This window comes from Panthera leo, chromosome A2 (genome assembly GCF_018350215.1).
Source record: "Panthera leo isolate Ple1 chromosome A2, P.leo_Ple1_pat1.1, whole genome shotgun sequence".
Classification (NCBI taxonomy): domain Eukaryota; kingdom Metazoa; phylum Chordata; class Mammalia; order Carnivora; family Felidae; genus Panthera; species Panthera leo.
The window spans coordinates 90,943,470-90,963,783 of record NC_056680.1 but is presented as its reverse complement, the minus strand read 5'-3'; the positions used below and the strand labels follow the sequence as shown (position 1 = coordinate 90,963,783).

At 36.1% G+C, this 20,314-nt stretch overlaps 1 protein-coding gene across 16 annotated transcripts in view; it reads right to left on the bottom strand.

The window, feature by feature from the left end:
* The window catches only part of ADAM22 (ADAM metallopeptidase domain 22), a 242,406-nt gene that overhangs the window by 17,645 nt on the left and 204,447 nt on the right, over window positions 1-20,314 (bottom strand). For 4 of the 16 annotated variants that reach the window (XM_042917060.1, XM_042917181.1, XM_042917077.1 and 1 more), the window contains 6 exons: window positions 17,808-17,898; window positions 13,951-13,968; window positions 6,454-6,648; window positions 4,042-4,142; window positions 3,627-3,693; window positions 1,268-1,378 (listed from right to left, as the gene is read on the bottom strand). In XM_042917060.1, the coding sequence (XP_042772994.1) occupies window positions 1,268-1,378; window positions 3,627-3,693; window positions 4,042-4,142; window positions 6,454-6,648; window positions 13,951-13,968; window positions 17,808-17,898 (583 nt within the window). Of the gene's footprint in view, window positions 1-1,267; window positions 1,379-3,622; window positions 3,694-4,041; window positions 4,143-6,453; window positions 6,649-13,950; window positions 13,969-17,807; window positions 17,899-20,314 lie in introns of those variants that run through there. The other 12 variants (XM_042917085.1, XM_042917104.1, XM_042917095.1 and 9 more) reach the window with 8 other exon arrangements.

Here is a 20,314-nt window from a genome sequence, read left to right as displayed (position 1 = left end):
CCCACTAGAGTTTTCTTTGATTTACTCAGGGAGCCAAGCAAAAACACATCCTCTTTAGAATGTGCCCTTGTAAAATAAAAACAGATTCAACAAATTCAGTGTTGGAATCATCTGCAGGTTCTACTGAGTTTTCTCATTTAAAAAGTAACTCCTAGAGATACTATAGATAACGAAGATGCAAGCTCCATCAAATTTTGCAAGTCATTTGGAAACAAACCAAGGGAAAGGTAAAATACACTATTTGTTTGGGGTTAAACTTTGCTTCTTTCTACCATGTTTGGTTTCAGTTTGTAAATACACTTAAATCATGACATTTCCAGACATATAAACAAAAGTAGATTACTTTTTCCATAGTCCTTTCCCTCATTTTTAGCTATAACCAATGAAGTTCCCTCCTAAGAGAAGGGTTTGGTTGCCTTTTATGGCTGTAAGACCATTTTTGCTAAGACAGTGTTCCCTGACTCAGGAACAATTTCACACTAGTTTTGCCTTTAGCCACAATCATTGCCAACTTGCACTTTTCACAGAGATAGCCAATTAAAACTTGCATAAAAATTTCCACCGAGACTTTGAACAAAAAGAAAATGTCAAAAAGCAAGTGCAGCCACAGATGAAGGCTAGTGAATGCTCTGGCCTGGGGAAAACCGTAGAAAAAGCCCATGCAGCTGTTATCAGGTGAAACATAGCCACACAGCAAACTGAGTCACCCACAGGCAGCTTCCAGGAGGAGACGTGTGTTCCTTTCACTGACAATCTTAGAAGCTCAAAGGACTGATGCCATGGCTGTTCCATGATACCTACAGCTACATGGCTTGGCTTGTACATGATGGACCTTTTCTTCCATTTCAAGGAGCATCTCAGAAGGCTGTGATCACTTCACTAGAGGTCACTGAAGAGAGCTCTCAAAGGTTGTTCCTTCTGGGGATCTGCCCGTTAAAGTGTCTTCACAGTGGGCTTCCTAGCATCTCTAGGTGGCGGTGGTGGAAGTAATGAGAGTTTATCAAACCGCTATAAACCTGCCTATGTGGCTTGACTTGGCTTGTAGCGCAACATGCAAAAAAAATGCGTTAGACAGGGTAGGAGAGCTCTTTGTGTTCTCCAGGATGGAAAGGCAGAGGAAAATTAGCTTGTGCTGGCTGGACCAGGACCATGTCCAAGCAGACATTGGGGGTCAGTCAGAGATCAAATGACCCCGTTCTCAGCCAAGGAAGGGACTAGGAGGGAGATTAAGTGGCAGCCCAGAATGAAGGGGCAGGTGGAGACTGACCTGTGATCCAGACTCCCTGTCTGGGGGCTGTCAGAGCCCCCTGGGCTTATGCCTTGGGATGGGACTGTCTGGGCGAGGGAGTGCCCAGGCTCAGGTGCTTGGGGCTCCCTCCTGTAAAAACACAATATATAATACAAAGTCTAAGCCAAAACCTTCTTTTCACAGCATGTACAACAGTGAGGAAGATGCAAAAACGTTGAGTGTCAAAACAATACAATAAACAAGGACATTTTATGTTGTTAATTAGTAGGGTATGCATTTGTGGTGAATGCTTTAATTCATGTCCTGATGTTTTATCATCCCTGGGGATGATGGGTACTAAAGGGGATATGGAAATAATGAACCTGACGATACCTTTTAACCTAAAAAAATAAAAAAAAGGTATGTTTGTCTGTGGTCATTCTGCTCCTCTTATAGTCCCACAAATTATATTGTTGTATCAGAAGCAAGAGGGATTATTTAACGAATATGGAAAGGTATAAAAAATGACTGTCAATGTAATTCCTAAGATGCTACGTATTAGGATTCCTTTTAAGAAAAAACAAAGTATGTATGTATATAGTGCCCATATAACAAGGTATGTGAGAATAGTGGTAAACTTCACAGGCTTGGTTCCATTTAATTAATATGAGTCATGTAACCCAAATGCAGAAAGTGAAAAATCTGAGGGAGTCATTACTACTTTTTCTCACAAAGGTGATTCCACTATGACGTCTTATTAAATATTATAGCGTTATCTCACAGGCAAGAGATTTATTAAGGGCTATCTAGTATTACAATTTTCATCATATGATATGAGCGGGAATTCTACAGAAAAATTTTTAAAATAAGTGACTGCACTAGCAAATATTGTATGAATCTTGCTAAACACCAAGTGCTGTTTGGGTCCTAAACACATAGCTTTACTATGATGTTGATCTATTTCCACTCGGGAGTTTTCAAAGCCTTATTATAGGAAATATCATTAAAACGCTAACCAGCACACAAAGGAAGTTCTGAAGAACACTTGACAGTTTTATCTGTATTCTTGTGAGCAACTGAGATGAGCTAAGGAGCTCTTACCAGGTGACCTCATGCAAAACAAATCAAACAACATTCCAAGAAGAGTTTATCCACAATGAGCCCTAAAGCATCCAAGCGCTTTGGGAAATGTTTAAGATAAACTCTAACAGATTAGTTATTTATGATGGAGTTCTATGATGCCATTCTGGACCATGCAATGGTATCACTTAAACCTATATTTTGTTTCTAAGGTAAAGTGTCCTCTAGCAAACTTTGACAAGCCACTTACAAGACAATACCATCAGCAGGAAGGTCCAAATTTCAGGGCACTGTTATTATTCCTGGACTGAAAAAGCAGGGTATATGATGGAAAAGCTAACATAAGTTTCTGACAAGCAGTTAACAAATACCTGCTATTCAGATTTTTAAAGTATTAAGGCATGAAGAAGCAATAGTGATCCTGAAAACAATAACTAGCACTATAGTGAGAAATAAGTTAAAAAAAAAAAAAAAAAAAACTTTAGGTAGGTCAAAAAAGTACGGTTAATGAAAACCTGGTGGCAAGGAAGTTCCAGAAGCATACCAAGGGTGTGTTTTATTCCTCGACGTCAGGTTTGAGGAAGCTTACTTTTGCTGTACTTTCTTAAGTGAAGAAACAAACAAAAACAGTGCATGGTGTTTACCTCATTAGAAGTAACTTTAAATGTAACTTGTGATCCCACCCCCCACTTAAAAAAAAAAAATGTGTGGCTATCATTTAAAACGGACAGTGTTGCACTTAGTGACAATGATTCCGTTAAAGAGCAAGTTTTGGGTAAGTGCCCTTTTAAATGTCCTCAGAAGGAAGATTTAAAAGGGAAGTGTATTCCATTAGTCTGAGAGAATGCTTAGATTGCAGCCATGAAGCCCTCGGAGCGGTGGTTTCACACTGGGAGCAGTATCATGCTCAAGGACGGTGGGAATTTCCCCCTGATGCTTCTAGGCTGTGTGAATACTGGGAAGAGGAAGGGTGACCCCTCTGGAATGGCTGGACCCCGGGTGATGAGAAGAAAGGAATGTTATCAAAATTCCCTTCAAAAGGAACCAAGACACCACAATGGCAGGTTACTGGAGGAAAAAGCCTGCAGCGAGGGTGGGAACCCCGCTAGCAGTGAATATTGGTTTGGGCACAGTTGCGGAGATGCCTATGTAAAAGAGAAAAGCCATGGTTAATTTTAAAACGGCAAAAAGGAATTAAAAAGACAAAACCAAGACCAGAGGCATGGTTTACAGTTCTTTGATGATCTCGTTAATTAACTTTTCACACTAATTGCATAGGACCTTGGAATGCCTTTTTCCATTAGAGGTGTAGACTTACTCAGTTGAATTAGACCGAGGTCTAAATCTTTTGCCTCTGATTTTCTTTCTGTTGCCTCCCAGGTTACCTGAAAAAGATGGTTTATGGCTAGATTCGCATATAAATGAACAACTGCCATATGTTTAATCACACAGTATTTCAAGTGGTAATATTCCCAGCCAGTCCCACCCAGAACACAGGGTTGTATAGCACATACAGCCTTCTGAGTTTGTCCAGAGCCCTGGTACTAGTGAATCCCATCATTTCTCAACCAAGAAAAAAAGACATGGACTTCATAATAAATGCCCTCATCTCTGTTGGGAGAAGAGCTAAAGAGCTTACAGGAAAGAACAAATCTTTACAACCAAGAACCACAAAATGTAAAATTTGGGTTCTGCAAACAGACACACTAGCTGTTCAAAATGCCGCCCTCTACCTTGCCAAGAGTTACTTCGAGGTCGTCCATTTTCACAGATGTCTGAAATGTGTTTTGTGTCTGGGATCCTTTCACTCCAAGAATGAGAAAGCCCATTAGACCTGAAATTGAAAATGTATATATACTGTTCAAAAATACAATCAAGTGAATGCTTTAAAATCAGTAAGCAAAATCTCTAAGCACAACTGTGCATTAAATAAATCAAGAAAGAAAAAAATCTGAAATGAAAGAATGAAGAGAACATGAAAGTCTTCATGAAGAAGGCAGAATTACACAACATTCAATGTAAGAAAAGTCAAATACAATGGAACCCCATTACAATAGTTTATAGTTGAAAAGTATCAGCACACAGTGCAAGCCAATCACATTGCCAGCAACCACATGTAACAAATTCACTACATATTTCAGCTATATAACTGGAGCAGAAGAGTTATAATGGGGTCCCACTATAGATGTTTCTTAACTGTAAAGCAATGGTTTTCATTCAAATATTATGAGAACATGGACTTCCAAGAGATTTCACTAAGATCTGTTCAACTGAACCTAGTCAACGTTTACCAAAGTAACATTCAGGTTTTTTTAAACAATAAAACTGTTTTCTGAGAATTGGCATTTTCTCCACAAATACGGCCACCTCAAAATGTAGTGTTGTTAGTTAACTGTCCAATAACTGAACTAAATCACATGTTTATGCTGGAAGTATCTCTCACAAAGCCCATGTACCATGATGCCCTTGTGCTATCTGTGTCCTGCCATCTTAAATAAACTGTCTACAGAAGCAAAATTCATACACCTACCACATAAAAAAAGTATTTTGACAAACTATATATACTTAGGAAGAGTTACATAATTTGATACCATTTTTAAATGCTTAAAAGTCATAACCCATTTTTCTAAAATCTGGGAATTATTCAAGTCAATATTTTAAGTTCTTGAGATACATTAGAAAATAGCACTATGCTTAAAATATTTTCCATACGTCATTCCAGTTAATCACTAATAAACGTCCATTTTAAAAGGAATCTTCTACAGATGAATGAAAATAAATGGAACTCAGCACAATTATTACATATTAATTCCCCAAATTAGGATTTTTGCAATGTAAATTTGCTAATTATAGAATGAATCTTATTTTGTACAGAAGGACAACAGAAATTCCACTGGAATACATTGATTTCTCTGCTTATTTACCATCTTATTTAATTTAAAATTAAATATGTGACCAAGAAAATATTTATATACAGGCAGAATTTAGATCTTATTCTCTTAGCCAAAAAAATTCCCAATATGTTAAAAAAAAATAAAAATTTGGGGGCATCTTATAGATTTGTACTCCTTGTGCAAAAACTAATATTTTTACTTTTGCTCTAAGCTATGTTATCTGAGTAAAAACAATCCTTCATGCTTAAGATAGTTCTACATAAAGAAGAGTTCCCAGATTTACTGATTCTTTCTTTTCTCCTTTGTGATTGTTTACTGAGTGAAATCCATTGCAGAATTTTTACAGATGATTCACTTATTTAGAATTCCAGAAGAGATCACATTTCTTCTAAACAAACTAGAAATTTCCACTTCAGTCTACAAAGTAAGTACTGTGCCCAAAGTAATGTACTGGGCTATCAAAAATTTTTTTTCTATATATTACACCAACAATATTAAAGAAACTTTTCCACAGGAATATTTTAGATTTCTTCAATGTGAATGGAGGTCTAATTTCCTAAAACATTCCAACTATTTATTTCTTCTACCAGTTTATTTTATTAAGCAATTATACAGCATGCAGAATTTTAACTGGTCTTATACATCTTAAGATCCTGGATAAAGAATATAAGATCGAAGTTTAAAACATATAAATAATATATTAACCCCATTTGTCCTATTATAAAACTCAGGTAAATATATTTAAATATACTTAAATTAATTTGGCAACCAAACTCTAAATTAGAAAGTCTAGAAATAATCATTCCAGGAATAAAAAGCAAAATCATAATATTCAAATATACAATTCACAGAAAAGCGATCTTTTTTTTTTTTTTTCACAGCAAGCTTAGCTTTGGTATATTTAAAATTTTTAAATATTCAACGCAACACTTATATTACCAACTTAACAACTGCTTTACGGAAGCATGACAGTAACCTTTTTCTTTGACTACCAAACATGACATAAAGCTCACCATTTAAAATATTATCACATACTATGAATAGTTTCTCAAGCCATATAAGAGCAAGATTGAAAAACCCTATGATTTCTATATAGATTTAGGATTGCTGTTCATTTAGTTCAGTTTTGTTTTGATTTCTGGCCTGATTTGTTTGAGTGGTTCTGAGCATATGGCATTTTGAAGCACAGTAATCAAAGAACAAAGGATACTATTTGTTAACATTCAAGAAAGAAGGAAGAAGTAATCAAACCTGCTGCAAAATAATGAAATGTTCTGACTAATGGAATAATGTGTGATGGAACAGGCAGAAATCTGAAAATGCGACAGAAAAGCAGACCTCTTCTTAGAACTAGATGCTGAGTTTGTGCTGATTCCGGGAGGAATGTCGCTATAAAAAGAGTCACCATCTCCAGGCTTTTTTACATAATCTCCCTGGGGTAACTGTCTAAGGCATAATAAACATTTCAGAGTCAGAAAACAAGACACACACATGAACACAGACATATACAAATATTATTTTAGGAAAAAAAGAGGTAGGGGTAATGATCTACATGAACCAAATCTATAACAACACGTAAGATTATTAATAAATGTGACAAGTTTAAGTTAGTCATTCTAACTGCCAAGGTCAGAAATGCAATCGCTTAAGTCTTTACAGTCTGGATGAATAAAGCCTTGCTTCAGGGGAAAACTATGGAAAGATGAGGTTTTTCATTGTAACTTTATTATACTTCAAGATGTTAACTGCAGTTTTGTCTGAAAATAAATAAATAAATAAATAAATAAATAAATAAATAAATGGTGCTGAAGGAGACATGTCGGGACAGACAGTCCCTGCCCCTCATAAGGCATAGTTTTGTTTTTGTTTTTTTTTACTGTCATGAATAAACTATTTATGATTTCTAAATGTGATATAATGTAACCTTAATTGGTCTTCAAATAACAGATTAATTTCTAAGCCATGTCTATAATTTAATCCAAGTAAATTCTTATTAATCTGTTCAATTTGGAGTTTCACTGTTCATTTAAGAGGAATATGAAGAAACTGAAAGAGATTCAAACATCAATCAAAAATGTAATTCTATAACTGCACAGGAGAATATGTGAAGGAAGATGATTTAGCAAGAGGAAGAAGGGGTTGAAAACAATTCTTGTTGAGACTATAGGAAGATATTTATAGGTAGTTGGTGGGTGACCTCAGTTCTCTGTCTCCACCATAGAAGGATTACAACAAAGGAAGATCTACTTACTCTGTACTATTACTGACCCCACTTGCTCTGATTTTGAATTAACTACGATTAAAACAGACTTTTATTACTTTTCCTAAGGGAGGAGGGTAGAAAACTATAGAACGGACCACTCAATCTCAATAACCAATCATCAGCCAGTGCATGGACCGCAAACAGCCATGTGCATCCAAAACTTGATTCAGTTCCATTCAGAATCATTGTGGGAGGTGCCACAAACTGGTGCTGGATTGAGAATTTTAAAAAGAATATACTTAAAAAGGTATCCAACGAAGGCCACAGTTTGTAACTGCTTTTCCTACTTGGTCTTTCCTTAGTTACCATGCTTACCTTGGTTACTTGCTGATGCTAAATTCTATTTTATTTTTTTTCTATTTAAAAAAAAAATTTTTTAATGTTTATTTATTTTTGACAGAGAGACAGAGCATGAGCGGGGGAGGGGCAGAGAGAGAGGGAGACAGAATCCGAAGCAGGCTCCAGGCTTTGAGCTGTCAGCACAGAGCCCGACGCGGGGCTTGAACTCACAGACCGCAAGATCATGCCCTGAGCTGAAGTCGGATGCTCAACCGACTGAGCCACCCACCCAGGCACCCCTAAATTCTGTTTTTAAAAAATGCTACTTTCAGATATTTGCCTTGCTTGTACTAATTCCCATTCTGTTTAAAATGTTTACAATACTGGATCATTCGCTCTTTGGAATGACTGAATACTTCTCTCATATTTTTTCAATCCTATATACTCACACACCTCCATAAATTAAATTTTCAACCCATACGAAGCACATATAATAATTTATGTGATCCTCCCTTTCAAAGAAAGTCAAATTTCTCATTAGAATTGTATGTAAGACTAATTTTACCTATAACTCTGTGACACATATTCCTTCAAAATATTTTTAACCCCTTACGTGACTTCAGCTGATAATTATAACCTTTTTTCTTTTTCCCAGTATATTACAAAACATTAATTTTTGATAAGAAATAAGACAATTCCCCCATATTCATAGTGTTAATAAGACAGAGGTGGTTGGATGGCTCAGCCACTTAAGCGTCCAGCTTTGGCTCAGGTCATGATCTTATGTTGGGCTTTGTGCTGACAGCTCAGAGCCTGGAACCTCCTTGTGAGTTCAAGCTTTGCATCAAGACCTGTGTTGACAGCTCAAAGCCTGGAGCCTGCTTTGGATTCTGTGTCTCCCTCTCTCTGCCCTTCCCCTACTCATGTGCACACACTCTCTCTCTCTCCCTCTCTCCCAAAAATAAACATTAAAAAATTATAAAAATATAGTAATACAGGACAAATGATACATATTCTTATTCAAGAGATCTTTAATCTCTGGAATCACAATTTCTGCCTTGCCTCCTATGAGTAAAATATTCTATCAATGCTCAAAAAAAAATGATCTCAATAAAATCAGAGCTCTGTATGTCGTCTCAGGGAGGAAACTTTCCTTTTGGATATTAATATTATCAAAGAATGCCAAGGAACATCCATCAATATCACATTTCCAATAATAATCCTTATGGTTAAATCCTTTTCATCATCATTACCTTTAATGATCATCTGTATAAGTTGATGAGATGTAACTCACTACAAATTAAAAAAAGACAAGTTCCAAATCCACTTGAATTTTCCCATTAATCTATCCCCTAAATTACCTTCTCTTTACATGGTTCTAGCATTTGTGCATTTACCCAGGGCTCACTTAGCTGATCATGCAGGCTTAAATGGACTGCCTCTCATGACGGATGGGCTTAGATTTGTTGTTGGTTTGTTGTTGTTGTTTTAACTGTGCACATTTTACACTGCTTCAACATAATTCCTCTGCAGTGCATGGTCATCTATCACACAACGCACAAAACTCCTAAATGCCAAATATATCATAAACTGTGGGCTTCAGTCAAGGGGCTGGAAGGAAGTTCAAGTACAATGAACTTCTGGGGCATGGCCTTGTTTTTATCGTGATGGGCAGATTAGATTCTTACCTACCTCTATTAGGAAGACTCCAAAATATAGACGCTACTCTGCATTCTCCTTACAATTCCATAAGGAATGCATGTAACTTTCTTCACATATTAAATGAATAAAAATGTTAATTATAAATTAAGAATTTTGTTAAATCTCTTAAGAATAATATTTAACATTCTTCACTGTCCAGAAATTTATCCTTCATCAATATCCATTACAGATTATAACAAACTGATTTCTTCTTGCTTAAACTTTAGTGAAGATAGAGAGTATCAGGTCCCCATGATCAATGAAATAATATTTCATCATTTGTTACATAAGATCATAAGTGACCAGCTAATTGATTCTTTAAAAAATTTTAACTGAATGTATTTTTCTAGTCTTTGTGACTTTCTTCTTAAATTTTGCTCATTTCATGGAATTTTGAATCAAGAAGTGATTACTACATTAGATGGCCTGACCAGTGCCAAGTTTTGTAATGGGAACATTATCTCATGTTTCCCACATTATATGTAAATATTGTAGACATGCGCATGAATTTTTATAAATAATGGCCAAATGAAAATAAAAGTTTATTTAACTAAATTCTTTTTCCTCAAGAAGGAACCCTCTTATGAGGGAAATCTGGTATTTCTTTAAAGGGTCCATTGAACCATAATATTTAATTTAATAATCCTTACACAGACTCAAAATGAGAATACAATGAGAAAAAGTAAGTCTTAACCTTCATGCTGAAGGAAGCATTTCTCCAATGTTTTATTGGTACCTGGGTTGTCTGATATTGGAATTGTTACTTTACTGTTTTAAGAAATATTGTGTAATGTGTACCAAGTCACATTGACAGATGCATGAATGTCACTGAAATAATAATAATAATAATAGTAATAATAATAATGTAAAAACAAATTAAGATAGGTTTGAAAAAAATGAGGGAGGGTGGTTCACAAGCAGAAAATAAACTGGTTAAAAAGGATGAGAGAGAAAAGAAGTGGGGAAAGGGGTTTCTGCTTAAGGAATAGATCAGGAAGATATGATCTAGTTATTTATTCTATTTCACATTAATTATAATGATGTGTGTTCATTTCAGACAAAGGAAGAAAATATTTCAGCTCACTATGGATGTCTCATAAATCCAAGTTCAGATTAATGTTTTCTTATTCTACTGCTCTTTGCAAACCTATCTGAAAACTAAAGCTCAAACTTGTAATTCTTGTTACAAAGTATACAGATGCTGGGGCACCTAGTTGGCTCAGTTAGTGAAGCTTGAGACTCTTGATCTCGGGGTTATGAGTTCGAGCCCCCTGCTGGGTATAGAGATTGCTTAAAAATAAAACCTAAAAAAAAAAAAAAAGTATACAGCTGCTAAATCCTAAAGCAATTATGCTAAAAATGTAAGTGATAGCATCAACTGAAAATATTATGGAAGTCTTCTTCCCTGAAGATTTTAAAGAAAAAGATCAATAGCCATCTATCCAACCACATTATGTGTAAGAACTCTCGGTGGCTCCTAGGTTACATGGTTCTACCCTTCACAAGGTAACATCAGATTTAAAGTAATATCATTCATGTATTGGGTTCTGCCTCTACTGTGCCCCAGAATAGGGTTCTATTTTTTATTAAGCAATTTGTAAACAAAAAGAAAACAATGGGTTTGCTTCACATCTTTTTGCCAGACCTGCTATTAAACCTATCATGCCAAGTTATCAAGCTCCTTCACAGAAGTACTTGCCTGACCTCTCCAATATTTGAAAGTTATGCCCAATGGCATTTCTGAGCCATTATATCATTAGTAAGAATCTGATAACTAGCTACATATTTAATACGGTCTTGCATTTAGTGTCAAAGCAAACCTTTATGTTCGCGAATACCTATACCAGGTCAACCAGTATGCGTGGGTCTCATTCATATCCATGAATGCTGCCTTTCTCTTTGAGAATAACCACATCCACCTCCTTTATTTGAAGATCAGAAAAACACAAAGCCCTCAGAGACCACATACTAATAACTTCCCTTGCGATAATGCTTTATAGATTACAAAGAACTTTATCTGGTTTTAAAGTTGTGGAAAGTTTAAATGATTTCCCAAGACCACATCCTAGCAAGTGGATTTCTGATTTCTTGCCAATTGGTCCGCTCACCATGGAACCTCAGAGGAAAACCTACCTTAAAGGCAAGGATGACTCAAAATTCTTATTTCTATTTCCTGGCATCTTTTAGAACTGGACACATCTTTATTTGAATCCCTGACAATATTTTTATGAGACTATAAATTTCTTAATGCATCCTTTGTTCCATTCACCTTACCACCTGCTCTGTAACCATTGACAAATATTCTCAAAAAGGAAAGTCCTTCAGAAGATATTTATACATTTACGACTTGCTGATCTAAAGTCCACTGTTTGCTACTTCTCCACTTTGAGGATTATTATACAAGGCCTAAGATTCATTAGCAATGGACAGGGCAAAAATAAAGTTTGTGATGAAACATATCAAAATACATAAAATAAATATCTGTCGAAGATGTGACAGCTCTCAAAATAATGAACTAGATTCCAAAAAAGTAACCAGATCGACAAAATGATGACTCAGTAATACCAGGAGGCATGAAATTTTATCAGACACATAACGAAAATTCTTAATGTAAAAATGTTAACTGTGCCTAAGCATATATTGAGATAGAATAAGAAACTGGTACACAGTTTTGCCTATGAATAATTTTTTGTACCGTGGGCAATCCCCTAATTCTGGATAATACTCTTGGTGAGAATGTGTCTTGGAGCACTGGCTTAGGTTTGCTTATGTTACACAGTAGTGACATTTTACTTTCTATCTTATATAGCTAGCAATATTAAATTACTTTAGAGTCTTAGCTACTATGGAAATGAGCCTGGGTCATCAAGATTTGATCTTATTAGTCTAATTTTATTTTTCATTAGAGAAATCCACCAAACTTAGATTTCAGTGTGACTGATCAAATTCTACCCAACAGAAAGCTTAAATGATTCCAGCTCTTCTCCTGTAGTTCCAGACACTAGAATTTTAAACATATCAAAAAGAAATCTAGTTTTTAAAACTTAATTAATTTTGTTTAGGTTTACCTTTTACATTAATGATGAGTTAGTTACCCAGAGCAAGGTGAATATTTTCTATTATCTATGCTAACTGACCAAGATCTGCCTTGTGAGCACATTTATAGAGACTATACTAATGGCTAAAGTCTTCTAGGAATTTTAAATTATAACATGGAAGGAAACCGAATGAAAAAATGAAATCTGGTTGGGGAGTGAAAAGGTGTTATCACGTTTATTACTTCTTATTTCCAATCTGCCTCTGACATTTAATGGAACAGTGGGGAGAGTTATGTAGGAACGTGCACAGATATCTTGAGCACAAAACTAGTACTATGTGATGTGCAAGACCTGGTCTGGCTCATCTATTTCCAGGATATTTAAATGTTTTTATTGGGGCGCCCGGGTGGCTCAGTAAGTTAAGCGTCCAACTTCAGCTTAGGTCACTATCTCGTGGTCAGGGGATTTGAGCCTCGCTTCCAGCTCTGTGCTGACAGCTCAGAGCCTGGAGCCTTCTTCGGATTCTGTGTCTCCCTCTGTCTCTGCCCCTCCCCTGCTTGCGCTCTGTCTCTCTCTCTCTCTCTCTCTCTCAAAAATAAATAAACATTAAAAATTTTTATTAATAAATAAATAATTTTTTGTATCAACAGCTAAGAACATTAATAATTTTTTAAATGTGAAAAGTGAAGGAGATATCTCAATATGGACTAATTTAGATTTAGAAAAAATAGGCATTTTTATAAAACTACATGAATGCTTTGTATCTCTTTTTATGCTGTTAGCTAAACACAGATTTTAAGGTTATGATGAATAGGGGTACCTGACTTTATGGGCTTTTATATTTATAAAAAAAGTACACTAGACAATCTGAGATTCTAATAATGCAAATCATTTCTTTACCTAGGCAATTACCTAATCAGTACAAAAATATTTTCTTAGGCAGAGATAATCAGGCCCATTAAGTACTAGGACATTCTCCTGAACCCAACACAGTGCCCACAGAAATGTTATCATTTATGAATGGAAGTTACTAATATAACAACAGTAACAAATAACAAATAAATTCCTTTATAAAGTACTAGGCAATAAGATTGTTTAAAAGATGAAGAAAAGCCAATTAATTAATGTAAACACAAGTGGTTCCTTAACATAGAGGAAGTTTGTTTTAGATGGAAAAAAATTCAATTCCACACATATTACTATAAAGGTAATACAAGTAACTGCTATTACTGTAGTATTGTTGGATGAAAGAACCATTAAAATTAAACAATAGGTCTATTTTAAAGTAATACATTCCTCAGCACCATTATTAAAATTATCATTTCAAGGTCATGAAAAACAAGATTGCTTTATCATTTCAACACAAAAACAAAGTCAACCTGATTTATAACTGCATGTATAAATTCCAAGGATGCTAACAGGATTTAAGCTTTTCAGTTATATGTTCAGGTTATTCTCATCACATACCTCTGTTCTCGATAATTTCTTTTCATGGACAAGAAGAAAAGGGGGGGAAAAAAAGAATTAGTTACCTATGGAAGTACATTCAGAGAGAGCACTAAACATAAAAGCTCTAACACTCATCGAAAGGTCTCTACAAAGGATTTTGAATTGCAGAACTAAAATGAGGAATACAGTCTCTCTCTTACACACACACACACACACACACACACACACACACACACACTCCTCACTTCATCTTTAGAAATGATACCAATGGATTAGTGACAATATTTTCAAATAACTATTTTTAAAAGCATAAATAAGCTTCAGTTATTAGAAAAATAACTGTCTTCTCAATATCAATTGTACCATATTTAACATTTAGTAATGCTCTAAAGTCAATCTTACTCAACTTACTTATATAAATTAACTGTGCTTCCATAGAAATAAAAATCATAATTCATTCCTTTTGGAATCTATACCTGCAAACTAAAGCTCTTCCTAAGAATTTCAAATAGGAGAACATAACTGGACCCTAGAACATTTTATGTCATCATGTATGTAAAATATTAGAGTGAGTTAATTCACAGCTGTTATGGACCTTCTAATTTACCACTACTTACTGAAACTGTACACTGGAAATACTTTGTTCAAAGTTTAGTCTCTGTTTTTCACTAAAACAAAATTACATGAGTTTTAAAACACATGATCTTAAAAATGTGTCCTAGATGGTATAGTAGTTAAGACACCAGAACTCAAAAGAGTTAATTTTTAACTTTCTATCATGACCTAATTAAGTTTTAGTATTTTGAAGACAAGTTAGAAAGGCCAAGCAACTGAGTAGTGGGCTCCTTCCTCCTAGATCAAGCATGTTTCCATATTGCTTTCATTTGTAGCACCTTCCTCTGCCTATCTAGTCCAATACGTATATTGGCTTTTTTAAAAAAATTTTTAATGTTTACTTATTTTTTGGAAGCAGAGAGAGACAGAGCATGAGTGGCAGAGGAACAGAGAGAGAGGGAGACACAGAATCCAAAGCAGGCTCCAGATTCTGAGCTGTCAGCACAGAGACCAATGCGGGGCTCGAACTCATGAACCGTGAGATCATGACCTGAACTAAAGTCAGATGCTTAGCCAACTGAGCCACCTAGGCACCCCAAGTATCTTGGTTTAATGATGAGCTCATGAGAGTAAAAGTTCCAATTTGTTACTTATGATTTTTCATTCTTCAAACCACTGGATAGTGGGGGAGAGAATAAGCTCCAGAATTTTTCTATTCAGTATGTTTTAATTTTATTGCCTCAGTGTGATTACGTGAGTGGTCTATCAGTTCCAAGTGAGTATTGCTCATTGCCTATTCCTGCCATTCCTTCACTCCAAGGCTTGGAGAAGGGGTAGAAAGTTTAATTGGAAGGATTAATGAGGAAATGAATTCCCACGTCCTACATCCATCTTTGAATTTCAAATAGAATATGAAATTCATGAATTTAATTCCTATATTAAAACTTAGACATTCTCTTTCTACTCTTAAACATATTCTGAATAAGTTTAGTAGCATTAAAACTTCCATCGTTTATGTTCAAACTATTTATGAAGAGGATACTGTTGTATGAATAAGATTGGTATTTTTCCTTACTGAATATGCAAAGTACAAATATTCAGAAATGGAAAAAAACAGTGAATTCTCAAAAGAATTTCATAAAAATAAGAAATGATATAAAGAAATAAGTATTTTAATTCTAATTATTAAAGCAAAGGTAATTTCATTAGCAATAGGAGAAGTTTAGATTTCATATTTTCTGAAAAGTAATTTTTTTCCAAGATTGCAAAAACATGAAATACCAATTTGCATCAGTAGGTGGCAGAAAACTGCACACAATAGAACTAATAATTTTGCTTTCCCCTTTTCCCATGACCAATGAAACCCCTGAGCTACTTCAAGAATGCAAAGCTCCTGATGACAATTGCCACATAGGTCTTAAATCAGGGAAGTTGAGGAAACAGTGTTACTCCAAGATGGGGCTGATTCACCTGAGGTGTGAGGCAAGATCAAACAACAAATACACAGAAAAGCCTTCCTTTCAAACATGGGATTTTACAACTTCTAATGTTATGCTGAAATCAGCTCGTGCAAATATAAGTATGCAATATACCTGATGGCCTGCACATCAAAAAGGCCCATAGGTAGTAAGCATGTATGAGCCGGTACAGAGCTAGGTTCTCATTTAATCAAGGCAAAGCATTCCTACTGTGCTGTGCCCTCCTTCACTGGTCTAGGCTGTATTTACTATGCTGTGCTGAACTATATACTATGCTGTCTGGGTTGCTTGTTAATATAGCCTTCCACAAATGCCTTCTATATTTTAATGCCTTTAGCATATGAACTTTATTGTGGCAGTAAGTTAAATGGTTTCCATCAAAGAAACTCTTTCAGAGTTTTGACCTCGGAAAGAGCAACAGCCATGTACGCTTTTAAAGAAATTTCCTTTAACTCAACTGATTTAAGACTATGTCAGGTAATAATAATAGTAATAGCACATAATTATATAGTGCCTAGCCTACTGAAAGGCTTGGGGTAATTTGGAAGCCTAAACTATTCTAATACCCAAGTCTTTCAGTGAACTAAGTTTGGTCTATGAGGGTGAAAAGGTGCTAAAACGCGGTAATGGCCAGAATGCCTAGAAAAAATTGCAGGCCCTTCAAAAGGGAGAAGCCCCGTTGGCCCGGGGTGCTGAGACATCATCACCAGAGATCAGTAGAACTAGGATTTTAAGTTGAAATATTAAACATAACTTAAGGTTCACCATATTTAAGTGTCAATTTATTGAATTTAAATAATTTACTTGAATACTAAGGAAATTTTTTACATCATAAGATGTACTTTAAAAGGAAGTTGAACATATTAAATATACAAATAAGTTTGGAATTTTTGAAGTCATTTACTCAGCTAAATGTTCAACGAGATGCAGGATTCAAAAGTTATATAATTTATAACTTTTTAAAAATTATATATAAGAACTAAAAACTTGTAAATTGAACTTGGAAGCTTAAGAATTAGGTTGTAGGGGTACCCGGGTGGCTCAGTAGGTTAAGCATCTGACTTCAGCTCAGGTCATGATCTCACGATTCGTGGGTTCAAACCCCATGTTGGGCTCTACGCTGACAGTGTGGAGACTGAAGCCTGCTTCAGATTCTGTGTCTCCCTCTCTCTATGCCCCTCCCCACTCACGCTCTCTCTCAACAATAAACACTAAAAAAGGAATTAGATTGTAAAAGTTGTAACTTAAAGCTGAATTTTAATTTGAACAAATAAAATAATCTCTGAACAGTATTTTCTTCACACACAAAAACCCAATATTAACAAATAATAGTATCTCCTTCATACTGCCTATGAAGATAAAGAGGTTTTGTCCTCAGCAGGATGCAAGGCCATACCAAGTACGCAGCCAACAGATGTGCTGCTGCTGTTCTTGTCAATATTGATGTTATCACTGGGGTGGTTAGTAAAGCACTATGCTCCCTACATAACTATCTTGCCTAGATTTTTGGATATGGGTTTAAGTCAAGAGAACCTGTGTCACTAAATAGCCAATCCACACAGCCTTAGTTTAAGACACGATTTAGATTGATTTCACTTCACACCATGGTTTTTAAAACAATATTCTTTACTTTGAGAATAGAAGGCAGTTATTTCAAAATCTATTTTCAAGAATAATAAATCATGATTACCTCTAATCATGCCAAGAATAATCACTGATTGCATGTTCAGCCAGAATGATTTTCACTGAAAATGCTACAAAACTTTCTAGATGTTTAATTCACTTAAACAAAATGTTTTAAAGTATATTTTGATAGTAACAATACTGAGACATTTCACTTACTTATAACCCCATGCAGTTATTCCTAATATGAGGGCCAGCACCAAGATAGTGCCAGCGATTATGCCTATTATGATATTGGTACCAGCAACACCTACAGGGAAAAAAGAAAACAATGAAGATCAAGTGTATGTAATTGAAATTTTGATACAAAGTTCTTTCAGGAACTTTATTCTCCATATTTGGAATCATGACACTAACAAAATTATTTGTTTTAAAAAGTGGGTATTGTTTTCTTTTACCAGTCTCAATGTTAGAGAATATTTTTTTTCATTTAATGTTTTTGACCTACAATTGATACGCTGTTGTAGTGGTTTCAGTTGTACAGCATAATGATTTGGTATTTGTACATACTGTGGAGTAAAAAAATGGGTGTTTTTTAAAAGGATAAAAAAATCAACCATTACTTAGCAATCCCCATCAAGTGTTTTTTAAAAAATAATTCTTGGCTTACATTCTCTTTTAATTCTTGTCCCAGTGCGTTCTGCAGTTTTATTTTCCATGTAATTTTCTCAAAAATAAGATGAGGTCAATGAACTACAAGAAGAGTAAAGACTGAAAAAAAGGGAGGGTAAGGGTGACCCTACTATATTGCCATAGCACTCTCTGGACAAGAACTTGTAGAAATTCATGTTCTTTTTTACTCTGACCTCTTCCTCAGGAATTCCAGAGATGTTACAGTCTTTGTCTCTCCATCTTTTTTTTTTTTCAAGTTTATTTATTTTGAGAGAGAGAGACAACACATAGAAGAGAGAAGAGAGAACATGAGTGGGGCAGGGGCAGAGAGAAAGAAAATCCCAAGCAGGTTCTAAGCACTGTCAGCGCAGAGCCCAAAGCAGGACTCAAACCCATGAACTGTGAGATCATGACCTGAGCCAAAATCAAGAGTCGGATGTTTAACTGAATGAGCCACCTGGGTGCCCCCATGTCACTCCATCTTGACAACTTATGCAAAGTTCTTATTGCTCCCACTTGTACATGTGATACACTGTCACTCATATATAAGCTCCTTAAGAGAGAAAACATGTCTACAGAGTTATACAATCAGTGCTTAGGTGATACAGATAATACAAGCACCGGGCTTGTAGTTCCCAGTCTTTGTAACAATGGCTGGCATCCTAGAGAAGGAAAAACCAAAGATAGAGTGTAGTGAGCAGGAGATCAGTGCTGGTCAGGCATGAGAGTGAGGCAGCAGCAGACTGGCAGAGGGCCAAGACTGGGCTGACTCTCAGGACTCAGTAATGGCACTGTTGTGTCACCACCTGCTGTCAGATAGGCAGAGATGTAATCCATAGGGGAGATCATGGTGGTGTGAGTGGCCCAGTAAGTCAAAGCCTTGGTCAAAATGCTCAAGTGACAGCCCAAGAGCAGAAAAGACTGATCAGAGGCCTGGCTGTTTTGCTGATAATGATCTGCACCACACATTTCAATCACCCAGATCTGTTTCACTCAGAGCAGCTCAGATCTCTTTTTGTCTGCTGCACTCATGAAGCATCCTTCTAGATGTCAACCATCAGTGATCATGTGCAACAGAGCAGATGGCAAATCCCCATGACAGAAGTGGCAGCCTCCTTGTCTGGGAGCCCTCAGTAAATCATTTCGGGAGCAGGGCATCTGAGGAAACTGGCAGACTCCACCCTGCCCAGGTCCTCTGTGAGATGGGTGGATGCAGAGGACCTTCCGGGTCAGTGGGGTTTTCCCACTGTAAGGCCTGGCATGTCTGTATTCTCTTCCTTTTCTTCCAGTGATTTTTAACAGGGATCAATAAACTTGGATGCCAGCCTGGTTATTTCTAAGTAATGGTAAGACTTTTGACAAGTCACTTAAATCCATGGATCTGAATAGCCACATCTCTGCTTTAACTGCTGAAAAGAAGCTCCACATTACCATTGCTAAGGCTGAGGATACCAGAATCTTAATTCTTTCACTTTCCTTGCTAAAGTCATCTTGGCTAAGCATTTTAACCTGTCTGGATGATTACAATGAACATACTTCTTTTTTCTCATCCTTTGGAAGTGAATGGACTTCAGAATTTGAGAACTTCTGTATGTAGAACACTCAATCATGAAAGATAATAAAATAGTTTAAAAGGGGACTCTCCTTGCAAAGTATGCGTTCTTTCAACTATCTGCATTTAATTTCTACTTCTCCAGTTGGACCATTCTAGCTTTTAGATCTGCACCTGTTGTTTATTATCCATGTCCTTAATCCCCTTCCAGGCACCTTGGCTAAGGTTACTACTTCTAGAATTACCTACAGTTCAGGCTACAGAACTCGGGTTGAATACAGATGAGATTCTATAATGAAAAATATTAAAGTCGGGGCACCTGGGTGGCTCAGTCTGTTAAGCATCCGACTCTTGGTTTCGGCTCAGGTCATGATCTCATGATTCGTGAGATTGAGCCCCACCCACCTCAGGCCCTGCACGGATAACCCAGAGCCTGTTTGGGATTCTCTCTCACCCTCTCTCTCTCTACCCATCCCCTGCTCATGCTTGCTTTCTTCTCTTT